This window comes from Myxine glutinosa, chromosome 4 (genome assembly GCF_964187855.1).
Source record: "Myxine glutinosa chromosome 4, kmMyxGlut1.1, whole genome shotgun sequence".
NCBI lineage: Eukaryota > Metazoa > Chordata > Myxini > Myxiniformes > Myxinidae > Myxine > Myxine glutinosa.
The window spans coordinates 33,757,132-33,783,456 of NC_136264.1; the positions used below are offsets into that span (position 1 = coordinate 33,757,132).

The following is a 26,325-nucleotide window of genomic DNA, read 5'->3' on the forward strand; positions in this document are numbered from 1 at the left end:
TAGAAAGCACTTGATTCCAGTTAATTTGTCCTACCTCAGCAGGTTGCAAACCTGCAACTGCGAACGCCAATTGGTCAGTCACGCGCTAGCTTACCTGTACCACATGACGTTCTCAATCGGGGAATGTACCATACGCAAAACCGTTGGTAACCGCCGGGGTAATGCTATTTCCATTATGGCTGATTGTTAACCTGGGTGTGAGCAATGGTGGATCAATGGAGGAAAAGACTTTCACAGATAGAGAGAAAGGAAAACGTTCAACAATTTGATTTATTGCCGATATTTACAATGAAACTTATCAATAGTAAAGAAAAAGGGACAAAAGGCAGAAACTTAGCATATTCTTCACCTTAATACGATTACTACAAATAAACACCACATGGGCCCAGCACACTTTCACGAGGGAGGGGGGAAGGGGAACGAACAAACGTTGGAAACCTGCTAGCACAAAGGCTGCGATGCTCCGGATGCCTCTCCTCGCGATGCCCCCATCCCGGTGTCGCCACCGAGTAGCACGAACAGGTAATTGCGATCCTAGCACGGACAGGCAGGTGAAGGTCGATCGGCAGCACAGCAGAGTATCCCAGGCCAAGAGAGGAGCACACGTGCTAGGTCAACAATCCAGGCCCCCAAGAGAGGGGCACATGTGCTCGGTGAACCCAGCAGAGAGAGACAGGCCCAGAGTCGACAAAGAGACAGGCCCAGAGTGGAGCAATCTTGCAGACACATGGTGAGTGCCAAAGAGACAGGCCCAGACTCAAATAATGCAGGTGTAGAGGCCTGTGAGAGGGAGACCAGCCAATAGCAAAATGTCCACGTGCTGAGTGGGCTGAAAGAGAGAGCAGCCAGAGAGAGAATCAATGTCATGAATCTCCCTTTGTTCACCGTCGCCGAGGGTGGGTGGATCTTGGAGGTTGTCCTGCCTCCCGATTGGTGGGGCCCGTTACTCTGACCCACAAGCTCCCCCAAAGGGACTCAGCCCTGATTGGTGCATATCCCTTATGAGAGAAAGACCTGGCTTTCCCCAACACATAAAGACATACGAAACCGAAATAATGGGAGGGGACTAAGATAATGGTCTGCTTTGACATAATTATTCTATGGGACCTGTATGGTGGTTGCCATTACTTTTTAGTGGTTTCCCAAAACCGCAACAATACATATACAGTGCATTGAGAAAGTATTCAGACCCCTTCACTTTTTTCACATTTTGTTATGTTGCAGCCTTATGCCGAAATCGTTTAAATTCATTTTTTCCTTCATCAATCTACACTCAATACCCCATAATGACAAAGAGAAAACAGGATTTTAGAAAGTTTTGCAAATTTATTAAAAAGAAAAAACTTAAATATCACATTGACATAAGTATTCAGACCCTTAACTCAATACTTAGTTGAATCACCTTTGGCAGTGATTACAGCCTCGAGTCTTCTTGGCTATGACGTGACAAGCTTTGCACACCTGGATTTGGAGATTTTTTTGCCATTCTTCTCTGCAGATCCTCTCAAGCTCTGTCAGGTTGCCTGGGGACCGTCGGTGGACAGCCATTTTCAGGTCTCTCCAGAGATGTTCGATTGGGTTCAAGTCAGGGCTCTGGCTGGGCCACTTAAGGACCTTCACAGAGTTGTCCCTAAGCTACTCCTGCGTTGTCTTGGCTGTGCTTAGGGTCATTGTCCTGTTGGAAGGTGAACCTTCGGCCCAGTCTGAGGTCCTGAGCGCACTGTTTCAGGTTTTCACTAAGGATATCTCTGTACTTTGCTCCGTTCATTGTTCCCTCAACCCTGACCAGTCCCCCAGTCCCTGCTGCTGAAAAACACCCCCGCAGCATGATGCTGCCACCACCATGCTTCACTGTTGGGATGGTATTGGGCAGGTCATGAGCGGTGCCTGGTTTTCTCCAGACATGACGCTTAGAATTGAGGCCAAACAGTTCAATCTTGGTTTCGTCAGACCACAGAATCTTGTTTCTCACAGTTTGAGAGTCATTTAGGTGCTTTTTTGCAAACTCCAAGTGGGCTTTCATGTGTGTTTCACTGAGAAGAGGCTTCCGTCTGGCCACTCTGCCATAAAGCCCAGATCGGTGGAGTGATGCAGTGATGGATGTCCTTCTGGAAGTTTCTCCCATCTCCACACAGGATCTCTGGAGCTCAGCCAGAGTGACCATCGTGCTCTTGGTCACCTCTCTTACCTAGGCCCTTCTCCACCGATTACTCAGTTTGGCTGGGCGGACAGCTCTAGGAAGAGTCCTGATTGTTTCAAACTTCTTCCATTTAAGAATTATGGAGGCCACTGTGCTCTTGGGAACCTTCAATGCAGCAGAATTTTTTTTGTAGGCTTCCCCAGATCTGTACCTCGACACAATCCTGTCTCTGAGCTCTGCAGGCAGTTCCTTCGACCTCATGGCTTGGTTTTTGCTCTGATATGCATTGTCAGCTGTGAGACCTTATATAGACAGGTGTGTGCCTTTCCAAATCATGTCCAATCAATTGAATTTACCACAGGTGGACTCCAATCAAGGTGTAGAAACATCTCAAAGATGATCAAGAGAAATGGGAGGCACCTGAGCTAAATATCAAGTGTCATAGCAAAGGGTCTGAATACTTATGTCAATGTGATATTTCAGTTTTTTCTTTTTAATAAATTTTCAAAACTTCCTAAAATCCTATTTTCACTTTTTCATTATGGGGTATTGAGTGTAGATTGATGAGGGGAAAAATGAATTTAAACGATTTCAGCATAAGGCGCAACATAACAAAATGTGAAAAAGTAAAGGGGTCTGAAAACTTTCTGAATGCACTGTGAAAGTATGTATGTATGATGTGTATATACATACATACATACACATCATACATACATACATACACACATACATATACAAATGTACACTCCTGTCTCTTCCCCATCTCATACAAACTCTCTGCATGCCATTATTTTATCTTGCTCATTTCATAAAAGCAAGAAGGATGTTGAGCTGAACAGTGCACTAAACATCACCAACATACAAAGTTCTCGTATAATTATTAGTCATTCCACAGGTGAGCAAGCAGTTAACGCAAAGCAACATTTATAATACTTGGCTGTTTTATCTGATGACCAACTGTTTGTGTTGCAGAACCTTTTAATGAGCAGTTGTTGGAATGAATGTACATTTTATTTGTGGCTTTTTGTTTTCGAGCAGTCACGATAACAGGATACATCCCCTGCTGTTCCTGCATACAATGTTCTTCACTACATTGTTCTCATGACACATACGTTTGATGTGCCTTGCCTTTAGGTCTTTCCTGAATCTTTTTGATGTCAAAATCTAATTAGAAACCATCACCCCCGATTTGTAATGTTTTGTGTGACTGAAGGGCTGTAGGCAGAGACCCAAATGTCTGTAACTTGCTTTTATCTATCTATAATTCCAGTAATCTCTGTGTGTATGTATGTATGTATGTATGTATGTATGTATGTATGTATGTATGTATGTATGTATGTCTGTGACCGCTGTTTCTCGACAACCACGGGTCCGATATACTTTAAACTTGCCAGGTATATTGCTGGGGACCCGAGGATGTGCCTTTTCAAGGTTTCATATTAATCGGACAAGTAGTTACCGAGCTATGTCCAAAAAACGATTCAACCAATCAGAGAGCAGCGAGCTATCACGTGTGCCGAACGTGGCGAACAGACTCTGCCTCGGACGGCACATTTGAGAGCGTATTCATTTATTTCACGTTGGCAAACTATGTTGCCGCTATGTTGGCGTTAAACTATGTTTTAAAACTAATTAAAACTAATTTGCGATTCTTTTGCTTTCCTGCGCGTTTGTGCATGCTATGGCGATTTCTTTACCAAACTCCGCAAGCCGTTCGCTTTGGACCAAACCATTTCATGTAAATAGAGGGGGGGGGATTGTCACCGTACTCGCAAGCCGTTCGCTTTGGACCAAACCATTTCATGTAAATAGAGGGGGGGGGGATATAATTTTAGATATAGATATAGTACGGGCATGCCCTAGTTAATGACTAATGCAGATAATGTATGAATGAAAAACTGTACAATGTCAATGGCAGGAGCTTTCACATTGCTGAAGAATAGCGAACCCAAATTATAAAGTTTGGTCAAAACAAATGAGTTGATAAATTTCCACAACATCGTTTCTCTAAAACAAAGACAATTGTTTCAACACGAGTGATGTCCGTCCCTTTGTTACTGCCCTCCTCCTCACTCTTCCTCCTCTCCCATCCCTCACCACACCTCCCCCATGAAATTGGGTAATCAATCGATTGTGTTAGTATGATAGACAATTATATTGATGGCGTATAGATGAAGCACAGGCATGCCGTGCCAGCAGGGCCGGCGCTACAATTAGGCCAACTAGGCAGCCGCCGAGGGCGCAGACATCAGAGGGGCGCATTACTGAACCTTGAAGGCAATGAAGGGTCACAGTTTTATACAAATTATTGTTTTAAGAAAAAGCATAATAAAAGGAAAATATAATAGTTCATTGTTCATAATAGTGTAAGTGATTAAATTTGAGCATGTACGCTTCGTGGCATACGTCACATCCTGTTTGAAACGGACGTAGCCTGCTCCCATACGTCACATGCGGCATGTTCAAAACGCTGCCGCCATTTCGTCGTTGGGCGCATGGATTGATCATCGTCAGGAAAACAGGAGAATTAATAATCGAAGTTGGCAAAAAAAAATGGGAGGGGGCGGGGGGGTTGGGGGGGGGCAGGGATGCAAGTAGCTGGCCTAGCTTAGGGCGCAAAATAGTCTGGCGCCGGCCCTGCGTGCCAGGCCTCATGAAAGAAGTCCTCCCTTCGATCGCAAAAAGGACTAGTTACTACCAGAGAGCTATTTAGGTAGTGTATTAAGGTATTGGAAGGGATGCCCAATGCACTAAACTCCACTGAATGTCTTCCAAATGACTATGTGGGTGATTTTATACATATTGGTCCAAAGTGTGGCCACCCGAGATCCTGATCAACCGGAGATGTGTGGCATCCGAAGATCCTGATCAACCGGAGATGTGTAGCAATGGGAGATCCTGATCAACTGGAGATGTGTGGCATCCGAAGATCCTGATCAACCAAAGATGTGTGTCAAAGGAAAATCCTGATCAACTGGAGATGTGTGGCATCCGAAGATCCTGATCAACCAAAGATGTGTGTCAAAGGAAAATCCTGATCAACTGGAAATGTGTTGCAATATGCAAACCTGATCAACTGGAGATGTGTGGCAAAGGAAGATCCTGATCAACCGGAGATGTGTAGTAATGGGAGATCCTGATCAACCGGAGATGTGTGGCATCCGAAGATCCTGATCAACCGGAGATGTGTAGCAATGGGAGATCCTGATCAACTGGAGATGTGTGGCATCCGAAGATCCTGATCAACCAAAGATGTGTGTCAAAGGAAAATCCTGATCAACTGGAAATGTGTTGCAATATGCAAACCTGATCAACTGGAGATGTGTGGCAAAGGAAGATCCTGATCACCAGAGATGTGCGGCAACCGGAGATGTGCGGCAACCAGAGATCCTGATAAACCGGAAATGTGTGGCAGCCGGAGATCCTGATAAACCGGAAATATGTGGCAACCGGAGATCCTGATAAACCGGAAATATGTGGCAACCGGAGATCCTGATCAACCGGAGATTCTGATCAACAGGAGATGTGTGGCAACCGGAGATTCGGATAAACCGGAGATGTGTGGCAAAAGGAGATCCTGATAAACCAGAGATGTGTGGCAACCAGAGACCCTAATTTCAGTCGCTCTGTCCAATAAGTCACGTGTGTCACTCTAGGAAGAGATGCTACTTGTGTATATTGAGAGCTTATAAAACCTACTTTAGTCCCTCATCAGAAGAAAAAGCTCAATGCATCCATTATTTGACTGTAAAGAAATGAGTGCCGGTACTTAGTTTTCAGCAAAGTATATCCGAAAATATTCAACAATGCTGGCACCTTTCTAATCACGTTTATCCGATTAAACCTCCATATAACTACGGCGCAAAACTTTGTCTTCAACTCTAACAGATTTAACACCAAGTCCTGTCACCGCCAATCCAGTAGATCTCAACTTATTAGAAGATGGATCACACTTTGTTAATGCCCCGTTAACCGAATACACACTTTGGTGTTTTAAAAATGACAGAATATGTCTTTATTAGAAAAAGAAATGAACATTGAAGACGACGTTGCTAAAAAAATACACCGCTCTAACGCATAACCACGAGTTTAAACTACATTTACAACAAATATGAAAACTATTTTCGTATCACAATGTTAAATATAGAATATATAGAAGATAATGTTAAAAAAAAATGAGCCCCATCTTCCAATGGTAAAATCCTTCAAAAAATTCCTGGATTGGGAATAATATCCTGAGCTTCAACAAAAACTAATCAATTCTTCCTTATCCCAAGGGCAATCATCCCACCAACTTTCATCCAAATCCGTTCAGAACTTTTCCAGATATCCTGTTCACAAACACACGAACACACGAACATACAAACACACACACACACACGGACGGACATGATCGAATGCGTTACTCCCTGGCGGGCGTAATAAACCTGAAAATCGCAGAGCCAGAACCAGAATTATTTATTTGGTCTGGGAAGCCCATGCGAGGTTTCTTCTTCTTCAGCCTCTCACAACGCTGGGTGAATATGCGATCTTTTTAAAAAAAGCTGGAATTTTGCCAAATCTGTTTTATTCATTTGTTAATATACCTCATCCATTGACAAATCTGAAATTAAGTCTTTATAAGTTCATCAAATACTGACACCGCGAATGACATTCGCTGAGCTAAATGTTGATATCTCTTCTGAGGTAAAAACAAAACAAAACAAAAACAGTTTTAAAGCATTATACGTACCAAACGATACATTTTATGAAACGGAGAAACCTATTACACACTTTGGTGGTTTTAAAATGACAGAATATGTCTTTATTAGAAAAAAAAAATGAACATTGAAGAAGACGCTGCTAAAAAAATACACCGCTCTAACGCATAACCACGAGTTTAAACTACATTTACAACAAATATGAAAACTATTTTCATATCACAATGTTAAATATAGAATATATAGAAGATAATGTTAAAAAAAATTAGTCCTATCTTCCAATGGTAAAAAAATCCTTCAAAAAATTCCTGGATCGGGAATAATATCCTGAGCTTCACCAAAAACAAATCAATTCTTCCTTATCCGAAGGGCAATTATCCCACCAACTTTCATCCAAATCCGTTAAGAACTTTTCCAGATATCTTGTTCACAAACACACGAACACACACACACACACACACACACACACACACACACACACACACACGGACACGAGTGAATGAATGCATTACTCCCTGGCGGGAGTAACTATGATGGATATGTTGCGGACATTCGGAGTACCAGGATGACAGCCCTTCTTTTGGGCAAATCGAACCGAAAGGAGAACTGAAGATGAGTGTGTTACTTTTATGCTTCCTGTCAGTTTTAACACAATACACCATTATTTTATTCTCCTATAAATATAAGACAGTTATAATACAATGGAACAAATTCACGACCAGGTGAAAGGAAGTACTAAAGTTGCCATCTTGTTACCAATAAAACAGCAGGCAAACCTGTTATTGCTCTATCACCCGTAGATATGTCAGAAGCTGGACCACTTCCAAAACGTATTCTCATGGGCATCTTCAAAAGTTTGGCAACAAGAAGCAAACCTGTCAATGGGTGAAACGACAGCGCTTAAAATGATACATGCCCAGTTAAAGGGAAGGTCAGACTGACCCAGGAGATTGAGATGATTAAAGCTATTCCCTCTTTCAAAAGCAATGGCGGCTAAACAATGGAATGTTCTCGACACGATTGTTTGGCGTAACCTTGGCTGAATGTCAGGGACATCATGAGGAATGAACTTTGTGGCAATAATCGGACACTTGCAGTGAAGTGTCCGGCTCAAATGAAAACCGATAATTTAAATGGTTCATACAGTTTAACACTGGTGAATCAGAAAGGTATATCCGAGATGTTAGAGCTCGGGGTAAGGTTAGTACAATATCCATGTGGAACCTTATCTCAAGCCATCAATTTAACATTTCAGCATGTGCAACTCCCAAGACTTTAAATAGACTTCCAAAAGGAAAAGAAGATCACAAATTGACAGATTAAAGACTGAGGGAAAGAGACGATCAATGTGTTTTGTAAAGAATCAAAGTTCATGCTTTCACCTGAATCTGGTTATGAACAAGGAAATTTTTTTTTATCCAAAATCCAGGCTCATGAAAGGTGAGGGTGAAATATTGCACAAGCTGACTAGGATGAGCAAAATCAATAATAATACGACAACTACTTACTACTACTTACTTACTTACACTACTACTACTACTACTACTAACTTACACTACTACTACTACTAACTTACTTACTTATACTACTACTACTACTAACTTACTTACTTACTTATACTACTACTACTACTACTACTACTACTACTACTACTACTACTACTACTACTACTACTACCATTATTACTACTACGATTACTATTACTACTTCTACTACTACTACTACTACTACTACTACTACTACTACTACTACTACTACTACTTCTACTACTACTACTACTACTACTACTACTGCTACGCCACGCCACGCCATTTTGCTGCTCCTCGAGCCGTGCTATTTTCGACATTTCCTTCTCATCCTCTTCCGTTTTCGTTTGTATTTTTGGTTTATTTGGGTTATTTGAACCGAGTTGGTTCATTTTGTTACTTTACTTTGACGTCCCGTTTGAGTTATTAGCCCTTTGTGTTCGGGCCTAGCCGCGGCGTGCGGCCGCACCCGTGTGGGACTAGATTTGCCGCGCCCGATTTGCGGCGTATCACAAACTGTTTGACTTCCTTGTTTTTGCTTAATCACCCTTGACTTTCTGTGCTAAATTTGCATAGTTTTGGCGATTAAGCCGATAAGTTATTTGCTCAACGCGCGTTTGGTTATCCTTTTGAGTTAATCTTTAGCATACCGGTCCGGTCGTGCTAAAATAAGCAAAAGCTCGCGAACGAGCTCATTGATATTTTTTTCCCATTTTCATTTGACGGGAAATATACCGTTAATAGCAATCATGCCTCTGGATGGTACATGGGCAAGGATGGCCGCTACTACCTCTGGTGCAGGTGGGAACCGCCCTGCCCACCCGTTTAAGATGTTAACAAGGAAGCACGGGGTGAAATGCGAGTTGGGACAAATCACCCAAATAGAGGCCTATGTAAACGCACTCGCTAGTGTGGTTGATCCAGCAACGATAGTTGCAGCCTCGAAAATGTATGGACAAGCTGTGTTCTTTCTTAACTCAGAGGCTGCAGCAAACAAAGCCATTGAGAAAGGGATTAGTGTGGGAGGACTCTTTGTACAAGTCGAGCCGCTCTCAAGTCTTGGTACAAGGATAATTATATCTAATATACCTCCTTACGTGCCTGACAATGTCGTGGTGCCTTTCCTGGAACGACTGGGAGTGTTGAGATCACCCATCAAGCCTGTGTCTTTGGGCTGTCATGAGCCCTCCCTACAACATGTCTGGTCTTTTAAAAGACAAGTATCCATTGAATTGGGAAAGGAGGCTGAATGTGAGGGGTCGTTTGTTATTCCTTTTGACGGAAAGAATTACAGGGTGTTTTATATGACAAACGAACCCCGTTGTTTTGTATGCAAAGCGAAGGATCACAGGAGAGCAGACTGCCCCACCATCATTAAAGAGGTTGCAGCTCCTCAACGTCCAGATCAACCTCGAGAGGATCCCAGCGTCACTGTAGGTAACCGAAGAGAGGCGGTTGCTCCTTTGTGCTCGAGGGCAGTGGACCCTCAAGAAAGTTCTATACCAGCTTCTCATCCCAACTCTTCCGCTGCCATAAATCAATGGCAGGCAGTGGGAGCAGGGAAGGCAAAGAGAGCACAGAAGAGGAAATCAGAACCCGCAGAGGATGGGACCACGGAACACCCTGGTACAATTGAGGATGACACGGGAAGTAATGTGTCAAAGGGATTTGTAAAGCCTAGTATTCTGAAGGAGAAAAGAGTGGTAACCCAATCTGAAGAAATGGAAGAAGAAGAAGAAGAGGACACTATTCATCAAACGACAGGATATGGAGAGTCCTCTCTCTCAGATCCACCCAAAGACAGTTTGAAGAATGAACAGGAAGGGAGACCGTCAGGTAGTAAACCCAGCACGGTAAAGACAAACAACCTAGAGGTATCTGACTTGACAGGGCCAAACGATACTGTGATGTTGGCTCCTGAGAAAATGCATCCAATAATAACAACTGCAACGAAGCTTCAAAATAAACCAGGGATTGAAACATCTACAAGAGCAGTTCTGAACCGAAGGATTAACACCGAAGTTTCAAAGGATTCTGAAGTAGCATTCATCGGTGGGACAGACAGAGAGAGGGAACCAGACACACAAGCATCAATAAAGTTGCTGGCACTGACCGACATCTCAGGTGATGTCACTTCACTCACTGTTGGCGCAGAAAGGGGAATAGTTGAGCACATCTCTATTTTACGACCCCAAAAGGTTGGATCTCCTATACCAACTGAGGAGGAGGCATCCATTCCCACAGGTGTAGCAACGTCCGCCGCATCAGAGCGAAAGGAGCGTTCCTCTGCGCCAGAAGATTATGCCAAGTCAGCCTTGAGAGACGACATGGCAGAAGACTTGACACATTGTACAAGTACACCAAAGGAGAAGGATCTTGAACCTCCAGACAGCGATGATGAGGAAAGTATTGGTGATGGGGAAGACTATCAAGGGTCACTGACTGGTTTAGAGACAGACCTACCGGCAGGACGCCATTCCTGCATTCCCAGCCAGGAGATACTCGAGTTCCTGGAACAAAGCTTGCATAGCAGGAAGAAAGTGGAAAATGCGCTGAAACGGTGGAAAGATTATGACTTGCGAGTGCATTCCTTGTATGCACTAAGGAGAGAGGGACATAAAACAAGGACTTCAGGCTCGGCCGAACAAGCCCGAGTCAGGAAGTTTCTAGCAAAGTTGTTGAGTTACGGGCCTGAATATAAATTCGTTTAGGAGGATGAATTTCACAGAAACAAAACTCTCAATACAATAATGACATCAAACTTACGAATAGGATCATTGAATGTCAATGGCTGTAAGGATGCATTCCGTGTGCACCAGGTATTGTCATTCTGTGTGAAGGAAAAACTTGAAGTAACCTTTTTGCAGGAAACCCACACGACCCCAGAGGCTGCATCCCGATGGGAAAACCAATGGGAAGGCTTGGCCTTTTTCAGTCACCTAACGGACACATCTTGTGGAGTGGCTACCCTCTTTTCACCAAAGAGGAAACCTGAAATACTTGTCGTAAAGGAAGCCAGTGTGGGGCGGTTGCTACATATAAAAGCAAAGTTTGAAGAATTTGTTGTCAATTTCGTCAACATTTATGCACCTTGTGTAGGAGTTGCAAGGGGGATTTTCTTCAACCGGTTGCAGAGATTCATGCTCACCTTGCCTGGTGAAGAGTGTGTAATTCTTGGAGGAGACTTTAATTGCACTCTAAACCCCTCCCTTGATCGAATAGGTCAGGAGCCGCATAATCCCTCTGTAAGAATATTACAACAAACCATAACACTGTTAAACTTGAGGGATACTTGGCACATACAACACCCCACAGACAGAACATTCACGTATACGAGTATCAGAGGTGGTCATATATCACAATCCCGGCTCGATAGAATTTACGTGTCTCACCGTTGGTGTAAGAGTGTCAGTGACTCCGGCATAAAAGTTGCCCATTTCACAGATCACAACTTGGCCTGGATTAAGTTTTCCCTGGCGGAAACAAGGCGAGGCCCTGGCTTGTGGCACCTGAACAATGCTTTAAGTCAGGATGAAGCCTTTTTGTCAATCTTTTTGAATTTTTGGCAAGCCTGGAGGAATAAAAAAGGAGATTTTTGCTCACTTGGATTCTGGTGGGATGTAGGCAAGGTACGATTGAAATTGCTGTGTCAGGAATACTCGTATGGATCGAGCAAAACACTTGGGTTAGGGATCAAAAGACTGGAAGAGGACCTGCTGCACCTTGAGAAGCACCTGGCCACACTTACCTCGACTGAACTGCAGGCATACCAAGAAAAAAAGAGCACCCTTAAAGCATGTAGTCGTGTGAAGGCACGAGGGGCATATGTGCGCTCTCGTTTGCAGTTTATTTCTGAGGATGAATATGTCCTGAATTATCTCAAAGGGGTGGAAAAACGCAAAGGTCAATTCAGGGCTATAGCGAGTGTTCTCGCAGAAGATGGTCTCTTGCTCAATGGCTCTGAGGGTGTTCAAAACGAATTAGAGCCTTTTACGCTCAGCTGTATTCGGGTAAGAGCACAGATGCAGGTGCAGGTGGCACTTTGTGGAGTAGTCTTCCTGAAGCCTCTGTAGAAGACCGGGAGCAGCTGGAGACTCCATTATCTCTGGAAGAATTGAAAACCGCCCTGCACAGCCTATCAAGAGATAAAGCCCCTGGCATGGATGGCTTATCATGTGAATTCTATACAAAAGTATGGGACTTGGTTGGACCTGATTACCTAAGCGTAGCTCAGGAAGCATGTGATACAGGTATAATGCCCCTTTCTTGGCGTCGAGCGATGCTGGTCTTGATTCCCAAGGAGGGTGACTTGAGAGACTTGAAGAATTACCGCCCTGTGTCTCTGCTGTGTGTGGATTATAAGGTCATGGCTAAAATGTTGTCACTCCGTCTCGGACCAGTCCTGACAAAATTAGTCAGCCCGGACCAATCTTATGCCATTCCAGGCAGGACAATACATGACAACATATCCCTTGTCAGAGATATGTATGCGGACATGACTCGGACTCGAGTCGGATTTCTTTCCTTGGATCAGGAGAAAGCCTTTGACCAGATGAACCATGAGTATCTGTTTGAAACCTTGCTAACATTTGGGTTGGGGAGGAGATTTGTAGGCATGATTCAGACGTTGTACATGTCGGCAGAATGCCTAGTCAAAGTCAACGGTTTCTTGCTCGCGCCCTTTCCATTTGAGAGAGGAATAAGACAAGGATGTCCCCTGTCCGGCCAATTATATTCCCTATGTATCGAACCCTTCCTTTGTTTGATGAGAAGAAGGCTAACTGGCATTGTGGTGCCACACAACAGGGTCAACCTCAAACTTTCTGCATATGCAGATGATGTTCTCGTGTTTGCCAGTAATGCAAGGGATATGCAAATAGTTTATGATTGTCAGCAGGTCTATTCAGCAGCATCGTCTGCTACAATCAATTGGAGGAAAAGCTCGGGGCTTCTAATTGGACAAATGCAGGTAAAGGAGTTACCAACACTTTTTCAGAAATTGACCTGGAGTCGCAATGAGCTCAAATATATGGGGGTGCACTTATCCACTTCCCATGGGTCCTCACCACTCATTAACTGGAACACTTTAGGGGACAAGATCGAAGCAAAGTTGAGAGACTGGAGTGGACTACTAAAAGTCCTGTCTCTGAGGGGAAAAACACTCCTTATTAAACAGTTTATAATTCCGAAGTTAGTATTCAGGCTTTCTTGCATAAGCACTCCAGAGGAGTTTCTGGTTAAGATGCAGAGGAAGCTACTGGACTACTTTTGGAATGGTAAACACTGGGTTTCCCTGGGCATTCTGAGCTTACCTTTTTCAGAAGGTGGACAGTCTTTTCCCTGCCTTCGAAGCCACTACCACGCATCCAGGCTGAAGACCATACAACGTTACCTACATGTGAACCCTGCACCGCAATGGTGCTCACTGGCATCATACTTCTTCAGCAAAGTGCTCAATCTTGGGTACAAAAGGAATCTTTTCATCATTACATCTCGGAGCCTGTCTAGTGCTACATTGCCTCCTTTTTATCAAGAAATGCTGAAGGCTTGGAATGTAGTCGACGTACAAAGAACAGTTCCTTATCCAGGCAAGGACCTGTTAGAAGAACCGCTCATTCTCAACCCTCTTCTACAGGGCCCAACTCTGGCTTCCTTTTCAGTAAGAAGGAGCCTCTTAGCTGGTAGCATATCCACAGTGGGAGACCTTCTGAACGATGGTAAGAGAACGCTTTTACCCAAGGAACTCGCAGCGAAAATGGGCCTGAGGACAATCAGGATCCCCTCCAGGATACTTGAAGAGGTCAAAAGCTCCTTGCCTCCCGATTGTCTGGAATATCTAGAGAATCCCAAAGAGGGTGATGGATCTGGACAGATGTCCATCGGTAACTCCATGGATTTTAAAATCCGACCACGATGTGGCGAGCTCTCTCAGCCAATACCTGCAAACAATATGAGTAAGACCCCTGGCACAGTGGAAATGTCGTTCTGTGGGCTATCAAGGAAAAATATATACCTGCTAGTGATCCACTCGCTCCATTATATAGCTCTTGCAACCCGACTGGATACTCCCTGGCGTGAGATTCTTCCACTTCCTTCGACTGTTCATCCACGTTGGGATTCACTCTATCTCTACCCAACGCCAAGAATGATGGCAGACTTAAGTTGGAGGTTGCTACATGGTGCACTGAGCTCTGGATCTATGATGCGGCACTTCACTAACGTCTCAGAGGATTGCTGCTTTTGTGGTGAAAGGGAAACTATATTTCACATATACCTTCAATGCCACCGTCTTGAACCAGTGTTCTTACTGATGAAAAATCTTCTCTTGCGCTTCTGGCTTCACTTCTCTCCAACACTTTTTATCATCGGGCACCCGGTAAAGAAACTAAGCAAGTCACGAGATCTCCTTGTTAACTTTATTTTAGCCTGTGCAAAAATGGCAATATATAAAACCAGGAAGGCAAAAATTGAGAAAGATGTGGTGGAACACAGTTCTGTATGTCTGAAGGGCTTAATACGCTCACGCATTATTTCGGAGTACAAGGCGGCAGAATATAGTAACACTGTTCAAAAGTTTAAGGAAACCTGGACTATAAATGATGCACTTTGTACGGTCTCCCCACAAGATATTTTGCTCTTATTTGTATAAATGTGTTATTTGGCATTCTTTTTGGTGTTCTTTGGCGTTCTTTTTTTTGGTGTTCTTTGGCGTTCTTTTACCTTCCCCTTATCTGTCTTGGTAGTGCTTTCTCTTCAAAATGCTCTACCTTGTCTACTGTAGTTCAAACCATGGACTTGCAGAGATGAGGAATTGAGCGACATTAAACTGGGAACATATGTTTGCCTGAGCTTGCATGAGCTCTGAACGCAAATCTCTGTAACCTTTCCAACAAAAGCACTACTACTACTACTACTACTACTACTACTACTACTACTACTACTACTACTACTACTACCACTACCACTACTACTACTACTACTACTACAACATGCCATTTTGCAACTCCTCGAGCTGTGCTACTATTCGAAATTTCATCATCCTCCTCCGTTTTCGTTTGTATTTTTGTTTTGTTTTGGTTATCTGAACTGAGTTGGTTCATTTTCTTAGTTGGTTTATTAATTAGTACATTTGTGATCAGGCCTAACCACGGCGTGCGGAGGTGAACAGGTCAAAGGTCAACTCAAGGTCAAACTTCTGAAATCATCAATTTTTATCTGAAGAATCGTCAATTTTCATCCGATTGACCTCAACATTGATTAAGATGGTTTATTTTAATTACAATGAAATGGACAAGTTTATGTGTCCATGGCAAGTTTTTTTTGAGTTGGGGGGTGGATTTTTCAAGTATTGTGCCCTGTATGATGCCTTTCTTGTTTGTTTGTCTGTCTTTGAACAAGGTATCTCAAAAGATTGTCCACAGATTCGGACGAAATTTGGTGGAGAGGTTGGGTATGTCACAAGGACGAAATTATTAGATTTTGGTGAAAATCCGGATCTGGATCTGAGAATTTTTAAAGTGGTTCTTCACCATTGAGAGATAGGGCAAAAACAATATATAGCATGATTTATGAAAAAGGTGTAGACGTATTCAGACAAAACTTGGTTGACAGGTTATGTGTGTAACAAGGACGAATCCAATGCGATTTTGGTGAAGAGCGGAATACGGATCCGGATCAGAGAATGATGTTGGTGAAGTGATTCTTCACCATTGAGACAATGGGCAAAAAACAATATGTAGCATGATGTTTCAAAAAGCTGTGGACGACTTATGAAAAACTTGTTGGATGAGTTGGTTAGACGACAAGACCAAGCTGATAGATTTTGATTCAGGTCCGAATCCAGATCCGGCCTATCAGTGGGATACAAAATGTAAAAAGTTCAGCCTGGTTGAGGTATGCGCTCTACCTAGTGCTGCCGACACCGCCGGCCAAGTATGACATCTAGTTTCATTCTGTTATGTACTGGTCCGTTCTGTGTACTCGATCCTCAACACTTTGTACAATATAATAATCCGTTGAACCCATGCTTGATCCTGGTTCAATGAGCTCTTGCTGCCACCTGCGCTCTCGCTCACCGAACCAATCGCGGGGCTGCTTCTACGAGCTCGCCCACGTCATCTGGCTGCATCACTCAAGAGGCGTGGCCTGCCAGCCCTGTTCCCCCACCCACCGCATCACGGTTGCTCCGCCTCTCCTGGGTGGGTCTTTGCTGTATCGTGTCCAGGTAGCATGCATAACTTAGCCGGCGATGTCATACTTGGCCGGCGGTGTCGGCTAAAACATTAGGAATGACGACAGAGGGTTTGACGCACAAGGGGAATTAGCCTTAAACCCTATTACTAATTAACACTAATCATCCCTCGTATGATGAACATTTAAACACAACCATAAGCTACATTTTCCCTACTTATGTACATGAAAATGCTCCTACACATCACACGGTCCATTCGATTTCTATACAATTCTATTTTTCCTCCTGCATTCTCTTACAATAAACTACTGTATCTTACTTAATACCATAAACGTAACAATACTTTCTTCCATAATTACAGAGACTTTTCTTTTGTAAATGATAAATGTAATGAATAGTGCAGTAAACAAATTGCCAGTAGCCAGCACCTTGAATTAATAAGGAATTGTTAATACAAAGACATTTATAATGATGCTTTCAATGGAAAGCACTGATTGAACCAAGATTGAATTAGAACAGAAAATGACTTGCAAAATGGAGAATTGTTCCTGTTTGATAAGATATTTTGCCTGTAAAAGGTGGAATAAATGGAAGCAGCTGGGTCTGGTTAGAAGGAATTTGATTTCCCATGGGTGGTTGTGGGACTGCTGTAAACATGGCCTGAAATGCAAAAGAAAGAGAAAAAGCTAAAGCAGGAAATGCTGTCTTTGCCTGTTTCCATCTTAATACACACTAATTATTGGATGAATTGTGAATTTGCGTCTGTTTGTGTGTCGTCTAACTAATAATTTATGATTTACAGATCGTAAATTATTGATTAGTTCTCAGCAAATCAAACATCTGTGGATGGATTAACAGCAACATAATCAAGATCAATACAGTACCTTTAAAAATAAAAACAAGTTTGGCAAATTGTTTACATGAGAGGATGTCCAAGTGGAACTCCCTATCCAACACATTGAAGACATTCTGGATATGAATGGACAAAGAAAAATCTAAAGACCTTTATAGTGGTAAAGACTAACATAATTAAAACTAGAAACTAGAACGGCACTCAGTAGAAAGCATACCAGAAAATCACAATACAGAATCACATTTAATCAAAATCATTCGTCCACAACCTTTTGAGATATCCTGCTTTGTATCGTTTTTGGCCCGATCTCCTAATGGTGAAGAATCACTTTTAAAAATTATACTAGCCGGATCCGGATCCGGATCTTCACCAATATTGTATCAATTCTTCCTTGACGCACACACAACCTGTCCACCAAGTTTCGTCCAAATCAGTTCATAACTTTTTGACATATCCTGCTATATGTTGGTTTTAGCCGATTCTCTCAATGGTCAAAAATCACTTAAAAAATAAATAATTATCATATCCGAATCCAAATTCAGACCTTCACCAGAATTGAATCGATTAGTCCTCGTCACACACACAACCGGTCCACCAAGTTTCGTCCAAATTCGTCCATAACTTTTTGAGATATTCTGCTATGTACCGTTTTTGGCCCGATCTCCCAATGGTGAAGAATCACTTTAAAAATTCCACTAGCCGGATCCGAATCCGGATCTTCAACAAAATCGAATCATTTCGTTCTTGTCACATACGCTACATCTCTGCCAAATTTCGTTCTAATCCTTCCACAACCTTTTGAGATATTTTGTTCACAACCAGAGAGACAGGCAGACAGGGGTGAAAACATAACCTTCATCCACCTTTGGTGGCGGAGGTAATGAGCTTCTTGAGAGCTACTGGCTCGGTGGTGCGCATACAGGCTGAATAGTTTATGTTTTGTATCCCACTGATGGGTCAGATCTGGATTCGGACCTGAACCACAGTCTAATCGGTTTGTTATTGTCGCCGAACAAACTCATCCACCTAGTTTTGCCATAACTCGTTCACAGCTTTTTGAGATATCCTGCTCACAGACAGACAAATAAACAGATAACCAAACAGACAAAATTTGGTGGCGGAAGTAATTATGTTTGATAACAAAGGGGTAGAAATGATCAATATAAAGGAAATACTACAACAGAAGGAAGTGTGGAGTAAACTTCCAGAAACAATACAACAGAGAGAAAGACCAATGGATGTGTACACTTTGTGAAATGCAATTAGGGGAAAGATCTTAAACTATAAGAAAACAATACAATCTATATAGACAAGGAGGTCTCGGAAAATTGTACTAAAAGTCTCGGAAAATCAAACCATTGGAATATTTCCATGTTGACCTGAGTTTGAGGTGATGATGCAAACGAAAAAATGTCTATCAAAATGTATGTGTCGGGGCTGGAAATATGGCCATGTCATGACCAATTCTCAACCGAGCCTCAATGTTAAGGTATCCCTCGACTTGTATAGAAAATACCGTTTAGACATTCCAAAAATTCCAAATTTTATCACAGAAAGGTAAAATTCACGTTTTGAAGAATGATATGATGATGTCTTGTGACTGCTGTTAAGCTTTATAAAATTTAATGTTGTAAATTTGAATTTGTTATTTACAGTGCTTGTCATTTACCAAATAAGGACATCAAATAAAAAAAATTGTGTACATGCTCCCTTGTGTTCAGAAATAGCTGTTTTGGCTGAAACAACATGATAAATGGACTCATTACATATCCTCAGTGTCACATTCTGGATCAGGCAGAGTCACATTGGAGCAAAAGAGGCCTTTGCATTCCCCATATGCCGGAAAACAATTGAGACTATATTTCTGCAGCAGTATCATCGTATAGCGCAGCCGGCCTTGCGGACACAGTTGATGGTGTCCAGGAGGATAGTCGGGTGCTGGCTTCAAGTCGGTTTGTTCGTTGGTATGCAGCAAAAGGTCGGGGTAGCATCATTTGTTGAGTGTGTGGCTGTACCACTAATGCAATGCCCTCTGCTGGTCAGGGCAGGAATTTGGCCATGGTGATGGCGAAAGCTCGCATACTCTTCGGGAACTAAACCATGGGATCTTTGACGTCCACCAATGAATGCTGACAGACATCCATCCCATGGATGGCACGCAAATTTATGAATCACGCTACCTGTGAAACACCGGGAGGACAGTTTATATCTGGGTTGGTATTCAAGCCCAGGCTAGACAGCTTAAGCCGCTGTCACACCTTGACGTTTTAGCCAGCGTATGCCGACGTATGAAAAATTTGGCTACGTTAAGAGCACGCTGAAGCACGCTGGCATACGTCGTAGTACGCCGAGCTCGTCGACAAATTTCGTGCATGCACAAAATTTGTCGACGTATGCCAGCGTATGACTCACACCAGCACTCAATTTTGATACGTCGGCATACGCTGGCTAAATCGTCAAGGTGTGACAGGGGCTTTAGAGGCGAGTGTGCGTACCTCTAGGCCATCCTGTCAGCCATTCGAGTCAGTGTACACAGGGAACATCCTCCCATTTCTTATCTTCCATCTCCAATCCTCAGCACATATCTACCCCACTCCATTGAGGGACCTGAGGATAAATGCTTCGGCAGTTGTACTGAGCTGATGATGATGTTGGGGAGGGAAGGGGAAGATGTGTGGTTGTAACCAAATTGTGCTGGATGAAACTTTGTTAGAAGCGTTGTGATTGAAGGTTCTCCAACCTCTCGCCAGGTTGACCATTGCAATGACGCATTTGGCATTTGGGCGTTTCCAGCTGTCCCAATGTCATCCCTTATGGCTCATGGGCGTTTGAAGACTGTAGCCTGCTGCTGTAAAAAAAAATAAACTCAAAATGAGCTTCTTGAGAACTACTGGCTTTCCAATGCCGAACACTCTGGATGTGGTGTCGTATCCCAGTATGGCACGGAGAAGGCAGGCAGAGCGTCGGTGATGATGATAATGGATCACTTGCAAAGCATGAAGGGTCCAGACCAAACCATTGGCTGTGCCAGCTCAGCGAGCTGTGAAGGCCTGAAGGGCAACGACCCCAATTTTATCTTTCAAACCCATTCTTGCATAATCGTCGGCACAGTACCCGCTCGTACTCAGGCTTTTTTGGTATGGTAACTCGACTTTGAGCGTGGGACCCCGCTGGGACTTCGAGGTCGACTGGCGATCATGGTTTCTAAAAGACATGCCATCCTCTCGTAGTTATCCAGAGGCGACGTCCATTAGGGTCGAGACCTGCCGGCCATCACAATATATTCCGGTTATGATCTGCGCACCGTTAAATGCTCAATCGTGTTTCTAATAGTACCAGATATGAGAATTGCAATTCGAGCTTGGAGCTATATACAGTCACGTGAAAAAGTAAGTACACCCCATGTAAAGTTTTAACTTTTTCAACATATTTCAACATACAGCTATTTGATCTTCATTTCAACAATATTGATAGATAAAGGTGATATAATATAACAAATATCATGAAACATTTACATTTTGTAGTCCATTGTATAATTTAAATAAACATAAATGCACATTTCGCGTGTGGAAAAAAGTAAGTACACCCTTGGCTCTAATAGGTGGTATTGCCCCCTTTGGTAGAAACAACCTCAAGTAGGCGTTTCTTATAACTGTCTACCAGTCTCTGACATCGACTGGGAGAAATTTTTGCCTACTCCTCCATGCAGAATTCCTTCAGCTGTGCGATGTTTGAGGGGTTTCTTGCATGCACAGCTAGTTTCAAATCCCCCCACAACATCTCGATGGGATTTAGATCCGGGCTTTGACTTGGCCATTCCAGAACCCTCCATTTCTTTTTTTTCAGCCATTCCTTGGTGGATTTACTGGTATGTTTAGGGTCATTGTCATGTTGCAAGGTCCACCTTCGGTTGAGCTTCAACTTTCTGACAGATGGCCTCACATTATCCTCAAGCACCCTCTGGTACAATGAAGAATTCATAGTGGATTCTATGATGGTGAGCTGCCCAGGCCCTGATGCAGCAAAGCTGCCCCAAACCATAATATTTCCACCACCATGCTTTATAGTTGGTATCACGTTCTTGTGGTCAAATGCTGTCTTTGGTTTTCGCCAAACATGTCTTCTGGTACTGTGGCCAAATAGCTCTACCTTTGACTCATCTGTCCAGAGCACATTGTTCCAGAAGTGCTGATCTTTGCCTAGGTGTTCATTGGCAAACTTTAGTCTTGCCCTGATGTTCTTTCTGGACAGCAATGGTTTCCTCCTGGAACACCTCCCATGTAGATCAAATTTGTGCAGCCTCTTTCTGATGGTAGACTCGTGCACTTTGACATCAACAGTGGCAAGAGCTTCCTGTAGGTCCCGTGATGACATTCTGGGGTTGTTAGAGACTTCTTTCAACATCTTGCGGTCTGCTCTCGGGCTGAACTTGCTGGGGCGGCCTGGCCTGAACAAGTTGGCAGTTGTTTGGAATCTTCTCCACTTGTAGATGATCTTCCTGACAGTCGAATGAATGATTTCAAATTGTTTGGAGATCTTTTTAAATCCCTTCCAAGACTCGTAGGCATCTATAACCTTCTTTCTGAAGGCTTCAGAGAGCTCTTTTGATCTCGGCATGGTGATGCCGCACACTTCAACAACAAAGAGCAAGCCAAACGAAATGTCTGAGGTTTAAATAAGACAGGTTCCTCCAAGATCCTCTCCAACAAAGTTCTAATCATTTGCACCTGAGCTGGTGCACCTGATTCTAATTTTAGGTATTTGAATTATTGATAAATGTAGGGGTGTATAGTCAGGTTCACTTTGTTTTTTCGTTCAAAATTTTGGTAGATTAGCAAAACTATACATTTTTGGAATATTCAGAGCATGAGGCACCCAAAAATTAATGTTTACATTTGCGTAGACACCTTTGCGAAAATGACACTCAGGACAGTGATGAAGATCTGTAAAAGCATATTCCTGAACGGTATAGACCTCGTAGATCCTGTGTATAGGACTTATAGTTCAATCTGATACTACCTATAACTTCCTATAACAACCTATAACTTCAAAGGACTTGCAATATCATGTATTATGTAATACAGTTATATCACAAATATGAAGACAATGGTTTTCAATTACCTTTGTTTGTTGCTTTTCTATAATCCTGAGCACTATTTTGAGGCCTTTATTGGATTCCTTGACCCAGAAAACATAGGATTAGCATATTTAATTAAGTCTCTAGGTTGACTTGAAGCCGAGATCGCGCAAAATATGTATTTTATGGCGGCCATTTTCAAAATCCAAAATGGCGGCCATGCAGGTGTCTGTGCAAATGCCAACATTGATTTTCAGATTCTCCATGCTCTGGAGATTCCAAAAATGTACAGGTTTGCTAATCCCAAAATTTTGAAAGAAATTATATTTGTTAACATAGTGAACCTGACTATCTTCATCACTGTCCTGAGTGTCATTTTCGCAAAGGTGTCTACGCAAATGTAAACATTAATTTTTGGATTCCTCATGCTCTGAATATTCCAAAAATGTATAGTTTTGCTAATCTACCAAAATTTTGAACGAAATTATATTTGTTAACATTGTGAACCTGACTAGTACTTACTTTTTCCACATGCGAAATTTGCATTTATGTTTATTTAAATTATACAATTGACTACAAAATGTAAATGTTTCATGATATTTGTTATATTATATCACCTTTATCTATCAATATTGTTGAAATGAAGATCAAATAGCTGTATGTTGAAATATGTTGAAAAAGTCAAAACTTTACATGGGGTGTACTTACTTTTTCACGTGACTGTATATATATATATATATATATATATATATATATATATATATATATATATATATATTGTTACAGACACGACTTTGATGTTAAAGTGGGCCGAGCGGAATGGCCGTCGTGTCCGCACAAATTACCCGACTATACTCGACGTTGACGAAGTCGCGCGATGCTGGCTCAATAAGAAAAAGAAGACACCCGGCTGGGTTACAATAACACAATACGACACCAAGGGTTCAGTTCTCAAGACCTCCGGAGGAGATTATATTCGTACGGAAAGGTCAGATTACAGGGGCTAGAGTTATAATCACAGAAAGACAGGCACTTAGACACACTCTTATATTAACCCCGGACAGACGACAGACAAACGGGACAAGGCTGACTCACACGGGGGTTGATGAAAAGGACAGCGCGTATCGATGGCTCAAGGTGCACTCTTGGCTCAAAGCAGGGTCCAGTACGGTCCGGTCCAAAGATGCGGGGAGGTATCGTCGCGCTGGGGGTGGCGGTGGCTTCCTCTGCTCTCCGTAGTTCAGGCGCATCTGACTCAGCGCTCGCAGGTGGCTTTCCTTCTCCAAGCTGGGTGCGCATCTCACGTCACATCCGGCGCGGGGCCGCGTATATCCGGCGGGGAGTGACACGCCCTCGGCTCGTTAGCTCCGCCTCGTGGAATCGGCACGTTGCTTCTCATTGGGTGCGTGCGGGGGGTTTACCAGGCTCCGCCCTTGACGAGGAGCTGACAAGGAGCCCCTTCGTGGTAACCCCGTGGAGCGCATGGTCTATGGCGCTAATCGAGCCGGTGTGAGGACGCATCCTCCCCCGCTCCGCCGCCATCTCCTCTGTTGTTGTTGTAATTGTTGGGGAAGAAGATGGAAGGAGGTATGGGAAAGGTCCTAAACTCACTACTGATGCCATATAATCACATTCTGGTGCAACGAAGAGTCATAATTAATGGAGACGAGGCCTTAACTGACATAGAATAAGAATAACTAGGAAGATGTCCGAAAGTTGTCTACGTGTGGTGCGGTGGACCTGGGCACGACATTTAATGGGGGAATAAGGGGAAGGTCGGCTCTACTGATTGTTATTTACATGCAATGGGACTAGGGAATGGGGGATCGGGGAAAGTTGGGGAGTATTGGAGAAAATAGGGGAATATTTACAAGCGGATATGGAGGCCAAATTCCATATTCGCAACATTGCACCCTTCTCTACCCTCGGGGCGTCCCGACCCGATAAATTTTTACCTACTTTAGTGTGGCACGCAATGTAGTTCCCTCTACTATTAACTCTACCCTGAGTGCGACAGTTTTACAGATATTCACAAATGAGTAAATATGTCCCCCTGCGACGTTGCACCCTTCTCCTCACAGAAACACACCCACAGGATAACCGAATCCGGAAAGAATTCTCAAACTAAACATACAGCCGGTAGGGAGCATTATTTACAAGACTACGCTGCTATTTACACTACGATCCAGGACCTGTTTTTGGAGGAACACATGCAGATGTTATGCATAGAGATAGCGCGCTTGCCAACATCGATACACCAACCCACGAGTGCTCTGTGGCCGACGGCCTTTAATAACGTGCAGAGCACCCTTCCCGAGCATCAACAGCACCACCCCACCACCAATCGGTGCAGTCACCATTGTTCATTGGAATAAAAATAAATTCGACAACCCCTAACCCTGCAGGTGTCTCTTGCTCTTCTTGTGGTGCACTTGGTGGTGTTAACTATTAGTGGTTCACCTGTATGGCATAGGTGCCACGTTGACCCATAGGTCCATCCCCGGGTGGTGCTTGGCCGCAAACGAACTGCGGTCCATTGTGGGTGGCCACAAACATTGCGGTCCATATGGTGTATCGATCCCGGCAGCAAACAGCGAAAGTGCAGGCCCACAACTGCGCAGCCAGCACCTCTCTCTCCTCTCTCTCTACCCCAAAGCCAGATCCTCGGAGGTGGGAGACAAAAGAAGAAACAAGTGAGTAAGGTGGTAAGGGCGCAAAAGTGCACGCAATGTAAGGTGATGCACACTGGGGGCACATGGGAACCAGGTGAGACAGGTACGTTCCTATCGTACGCCCCCCCCCACCAGGTAACCTACATGGCCCCTCCCTTACCCCTTACTGTATCCACAAAACACAACACTACCCATAAACATCTACTTTACAAATCAACAAACATCCCTACTGTCTTCCCCGTTCCTCCCATATACCAAATTCGTCTTCTCTCCCTCCTAACCAATCAAATTTGCCATTTTCAACTCTCATCAAAATTTGCCATCTCCAACTGCACATCAAAATTTGCCATCACCAATTCATCATCAGTCCCTCCTAAGGAGGGAGAGATGGAATCACCCCAATGTCTCATCCACGTCGTGATGCGTCTCACAAATCCACAGCAATCTCATTTCCTGCACAAAACAAAGAAAACACAGGTGTGGAGTCATCATCATCACCACAGGTAAGTGGCTGCGTATGGTGCGACAGGTTCTTCAATCCTAACTATTTCCTAAATGACTTTAACAACTTTACACTACCCGGGGTCTCTCTCCGGCCAAACCATTGGCCCTCTTACACTATGGGTTCTAAAAACCAATTCCCATTGGCCAAACTGTGGTGCTCTTCAATTTGGGGTCTCACTCCCCCGATTCATCTCCCGGTGCCCTCGTACAATTTCTGGGCTGCGACGTGTACCTCTCCCAGTGGGTCTACCCACCTGCACACCTCCACCACTGCAGTTGCCTCCGAGCTTACCTGCTCCTTACCCTAACCTAACTACCAGGGGAAGGCCCTCTGGCACTCTCCCCACTCGGTGCCCTCTCTGGCACTGGGCTACCCGGGTCCATCCTCCGGATCCTCGGGCCCCATCCACAACTCTACCGGCTCCCAGAGCCCACCTGCGGCCTCACCTGGCCGACATCCTCACAGTGGTGGAGTGCCCAACCAACTACACACACTAACAGGCTACACGCCCAGCCATTTCCACAACACTAATGCACCCATCCACAACACCATTCTGCAACCGCACCACAAATGCCAATATCCAACCACAATTTACCTGTACCCTCTACCTAACACTTACACTACCCGCCCCGGGTACTCGTGAAAGGGGTCTACTCTTCCC

General features: G+C 43.7%; 1 protein-coding gene across 1 annotated transcript in view; it reads right to left on the bottom strand.

Annotated features, from left to right (window-relative positions):
- The window catches only part of ABHD6 (abhydrolase domain containing 6, acylglycerol lipase), a 299,394-nt gene extending 274,041 nt beyond the window's left edge, over positions 1 to 25,353 (bottom strand). Inside the window, exon 1 of the mRNA XM_078775628.1 lies at positions 24,948 to 25,353. Within this exon, the coding sequence (XP_078631754.1) occupies positions 24,948 to 25,244 (297 nt within the window). The 5' untranslated portion in view covers positions 25,245 to 25,353. The remainder of the gene's footprint in view (positions 1 to 24,947) is intronic.
- Positions 25,354 to 26,325: the final 972 nt, after the last annotated feature.